General features: G+C 45.5%; 1 protein-coding gene across 1 annotated transcript in view; it reads right to left on the bottom strand.

Annotated features, from left to right (window-relative positions):
• LOC101845464 (baculoviral IAP repeat-containing protein 6) overlaps nucleotides 1-4837 on the bottom strand; it is a gene marked incomplete in the record, with an annotated part of 131221 nt that overhangs the window by 38115 nt on the left and 88269 nt on the right. The window contains 3 exon segments of the mRNA XM_035969592.1: nucleotides 1477-1747; nucleotides 4140-4425; nucleotides 4529-4539. Coding sequence (XP_035825485.1) covers nucleotides 1477-1747; nucleotides 4140-4425; nucleotides 4529-4539 — 568 coding nt within the window.

The raw sequence follows: 4837 nt of genomic DNA, 5'->3' as shown, positions 1-4837 counted from the left end.
GGGGTTACTCACAGAACAATGTGGGTCCTTCACTCACAGAGCAGTTGGTTCTTTTTTTTTTTTTCTTTCTTAGTAAGTTTTATGGCACTTGCAACACAAACAGGTGATATATATATGTCGAAATGCTATAGACGTTACTAGACAGTTACATACAAAGAAAAGGAGGAGAGATAAGGACGATGGAGGCAGAGGAAGAAAAAGAGCAGGAGGAGGAGATAAAAGAAGATGAAAGATAAAGGCAAGATATCAGAAATCAAAAAGCATACCCTTCAGTAACAGAACAGTAACTCCTTTTTTATTTTATGATGGTTTTAGTAAGTTTTATGGCATTTGCAACACAATTAGGTCATATATGTGCTGAAGTTTATAGGTGTTACTAGAGAGTAACATACCAAGAAAAAAAAGAGGAAAGATAAGGACGATAGACGTTTGACAGGAAAGAAGGAGCAAACCACACAAGAGCACTCGCCAACCACCCAAATGGCTCAGAGAAAAATGTGGACATTTACACGGTTAATTATGTGGGTCGTTAACCCACAGAACAATAGAGAAAAAGGAGTGAGAGAGAAAGACAGTCCTCATGAAGTGAGAGGAAGGAGAGAAAGAGATATTCCTAGAGAGAGAAAGACAGTCCTCATGAAGTGAGAGGAAGGAGAGAAAGAGATATTCCTAGAGAGAGAAAGACAGTCCTCATGAAGTGAGAGGAAGGAGAGAAAGAGATATTCCTAGAGAGAGAAAGACAGTCCTCATGAAGTGAGAGGAAGGAGAGAAAGAGATATTCCTAGAGAGAGAAAGACAGTCCTCATGAAGTGAGAGGAAGGAGAGAAAGAGATATTCCTAGAGAGAGAAAGACAGTCCTCATGAAGTGAGAGGAATGAGAGAAAGAGATATTCCTAGAGAGAGAAAGACAGTCATCATGAAGTGAGAGGAAGGAGAGAAGGAGATATTCCTAGAGAGAGAAAGACAGTCCTCATGAAGTGAGAGGAAGGAGAGAAGGAGATATTCCTAGAGAGAGAAAGACAGTCCTCATGAAGTGAGAGGAATGAGAGAAAGAGATATTCCTAGAGAGAGAAAGACAGTCCTCATGAAGTGAGAGGAAGGAGAGAAGGAGATATTCCTAGAGAGAGAAAAACAGTCCTCATGAAGTGAGAGGAAGGAGAGAAAGAGCTATTCCTAGAGAGAGAAAAACAGTCCTCATGAAGTTGGTGGAGGAGTGAGAGAAGGAGATATTCCTAGAGAGTGAAAGACAGTCCTCATGAAGTGAGACAATGAGTGAGAAGAGAGAGAGAAGGAGACATACCTAGAGTGAGAGAAGCAGACCTCATTAAGTTGGAGGAAGGAGAGAGAGAAGGAGACATACCTGGAGTAGGAGAAAGTCCTCATTGAGTTGGAGGAGAGATAGAGAGAAGGAGACATACCTGGAGTGAGAGAAAGTCCTCATTGAGTTGGAGGAGAGATAGAGAGAAGGAGACATACCTGGAGTGAGAGAAGCAGTCCTCGTTGAGTAAGGCCGGCGTGTTTTCGGAGCTCTCGGCAAAAGCCGTCTGCCCACACAGTGAGATCTTCTGCAGGCCGATGGTCATGGAGTCCAGGGGTCTGTGCAGGATCAGAGTGACCGAAGTGACCACCGCTGGCTTCTGCAGCTGCAGGCGAATGAGAGAGAGGCTGGAGGTGACCAGCGGAGGGCTGGCGGGCCACACGGTCGTCCCGTCGTGGGACAGCTCCAGGCTCACCTGAGACGGGCAAGCTGAAACAATACGCACAGGAATTAACTTCAGTTGTTTACTCTAAGTTAGAGTTTTACAGCACTTGCAACACAATAAGGTCATATAAGTTTGGGACATTAGAGGTGTTACAAGATAGCAACATACAAACAATAGGAGTAGGAAAGATTAAAACGACAGATTTGTTATAGGAAAGCAGGAGCAAATCACATTTAAACAGTAAAAAGAATAACAGAAGTAGGCATGATTTGTGTGCGAGTACTGAGAAGTACATGGACATTATAACAGTCATTTAGGAAAGGGAATAGGATAGACAGAAGGACAGAGTAAATAAAGGGAAGCCATCTACACAGTGGCAGTCATTTGGTGCTGGGGAAAAGAAAAGACAGACAGAAACAACAAAGTGACAGGAAAATGTAGGGACCTTCCAGAGGCACCTTACAAACAGCCACAGCTTAAGCCCCTTTCATGTTAGGGATGATGGTAGCTCTGAGGAGAACAACTCAACAACTGAGAAGAACAACTCAACAACTGAGGAGAACAACTCAACAACTATTGTGTGCAGGGAAAAGCAAGATGGACAGAAGCAAGCAAGGGAAGGGACAGAAGTAGGACCATCCAGTTTCTGACCCCTCCTTGTTTTGTTTTTGTAAAGTGTTTTACGGCGCTCGCAACTGCATAAGGTTATATGAGCGCGCGGGACACTCCTAATATTTTCAGTTGGTAGGAAATTTGGAATTTTGCCCGGGTGGCGGCCGAAGCCTACTCTTATCGATTTTAGACCACCAAGGGATCTTTAACTTGCGCAACTTGCACACGGGCCCTCCGAGATTTTTCACCCTTGTCCGAGAAGGCTAGGTGTAGATCTTTCCTACCAGAAGTTCAGGGGTGTGGCTGAAAGACAGCAGTAAGATGGAGCCAAGGAGTAGCAATAGAAAAGCTGCAGAAAGAGTCAGGAGCCCAGAGGAGGGGGCAAAGGAGGTGAGGGGGTGGGGGCAGAAAGTGGAAATGAAAGCAAACAACAGAACTTTGCTAGAGAGCAGGAAAGGAGGTGAAAGGAGACAATTTTAGAGAAGAAAATTTTTCGGTCGCTACCCGGATTCGAACCCGGGACCTTTTGAATGAGAGGCCAACACCTTAACCCCTAGGCCACAAGAGTCCCCCTGACCCCTCCTGACCATGTGTGGGAACAGTGGGAACTACGTCAAACAAAGAGGTCTTCACGGCTGCTATTTAACGAGGCCAAATAGAGTTGTTTAGTTTCAGTTTTAGTTTAGAGAGAGAGTTTTCCAGACTAGCAACGGGGATCAAGGACTGGTGATGGGTCTCATTAAAATATTGAGAAATGCCTAAGCATCTCTCACAGCTTCTCCCAATCCAGCCAACCGTACCTACCCGTGGTGGTCCCTGTCCTCACTGACACGGCTCTGGCGAATGGCGAGTTGTTGGCGCCAACAAACCAACCCGCCGTTTCTTAGAGGGGTTAAACAACAGGATGGGAGCAGGTGTGGCCCCATGAGGTGCAGGAGGCAGAACCCACCGATGCGTGGAAGACGCTATGCTCCTCACTAACACACCCCTACTCTCCCTTGAGTGGGTGTCTAATCTGCCTAACACTACTGCTCTTTATCAAAGACAGTACATAACAAGATGGGCCACTCAGCCAAAAAAGTGTCCGCCGGAAGTCCGCTCTTTGCTTCAGATGGCTCTGCAGTCTGTTTTGAAGCTCTCTTTCGTTTTTCAAGAAGAAGAATAGGAATAGCACCTCCTTGCGTGCGCAGATCGATTGCTGTTCATCAGCAGTTCGGGTTTCTTCAGTGCGGAGTTTTAGTTGTTTTTTTAATGACCTCTCGCCTTTCATTCTAAAGTCAAATTAAACGAAGAAAACAATCACCCTTTCCTCCGGAAGAGGTTTTTTGTCTGCGTAACAATTTTTAAAAAGCGCCCTTCCTAAATTTATCCAAAAACTTGCTAGTTTCACTTTGATTTTTTAAACTCAAGAAGGATAACTCTGTTCGCAAAAGGTGCGATTTTGCGAAGGGGGCGCCACCGAATTTTGAGGACACTTTTTTAATAGGCTCAAAGAGAGGAGTGGCCCCTCTTGTTATGTAGACTCTTTGTCTTTATCAACACACCCTCTGTGGTTGAGAAGATACAAGCCAGTTTGAGAATGTCTGGGTGCAGGGATGGACCGAGCGGAATGCCTGACTTGCCTTCTGACCGTGGACCTCTTAGTAAAGGCACAGCGATTAGACAACTATAGCCAGTAGCCACTGGTGGCGCGGAATGGGCAACGTGAACCCTACCGCAACTACATAATCTTTCTGCTGTTAACTAAAGAAAAAACAACCCAACAGTCTAAAATACATTTAGAAGCAAAGTTTTGTGAGGTGAGCCTGTGTCTGTGTCACTTACTGGCGATGGCTGATCCATGAGGGCGTATGTGCACATACTTGAGCAGCACGGCAAAGGGCAGGTGTACGGTCAGCTCCACGTACGGCTCGTCAGGGTAGAAGTGGTAGGCCCAGGTGGCCGACCGCGCACGTCTGTTGGCGCCAAACTGGATGAGTCCGTCTGCCGGGCTAGCTGTGGGGCTGCTGCACGTGATGGTGCCTGGGTGGGGGGGACAAACAAACGGTGTACTCTTAAGGAAGACAATTAGGTAAACAGACACGAAGCAAGACAGACAGAAACAAAGCAAGGTAGACAGACACAAAACAAACACACAGAAACAAAGTAAGACAGACAGCAACAAAGCAAGACAGACAGAAACAAAGCAGGATCTACACACAGAAAAAAACAACCGAGATGTAGTCTGGAAAAACAAGAAGCACATTTAAACTATTACTGAAATCATGACGCACAGCGTAATCGAACACACATTTCCTGCATGCAACTTCAAAGAGCCTAACCACTACACCATGGAGACCAGAGCTATCCATGTGGTTATCAGAAAAACTTTTAAGTTTTCCCTGCAAAAGCAAACCTATCAAGATGAGCAAAGATCTAACAGCCCTCTGTATAGCCATGCAAAAGCAAACCTATCAAGATGAGCAAAGATCTAACAGCCCTCTGTAGAGCCATGCAAAAGCAAACCTATCAAGATGAGCAAA

The sequence above is a fragment of the Aplysia californica genome, unplaced genomic scaffold, assembly GCF_000002075.1.
Source record: "Aplysia californica isolate F4 #8 unplaced genomic scaffold, AplCal3.0 scaffold00161, whole genome shotgun sequence".
NCBI classification, from domain to species: Eukaryota; Metazoa; Mollusca; class Gastropoda; order Aplysiida; family Aplysiidae; genus Aplysia; species Aplysia californica.
The sequence above is the reverse complement of the archived record's forward strand: the minus strand, read 5'-3'. Positions and strand labels throughout refer to the sequence as shown.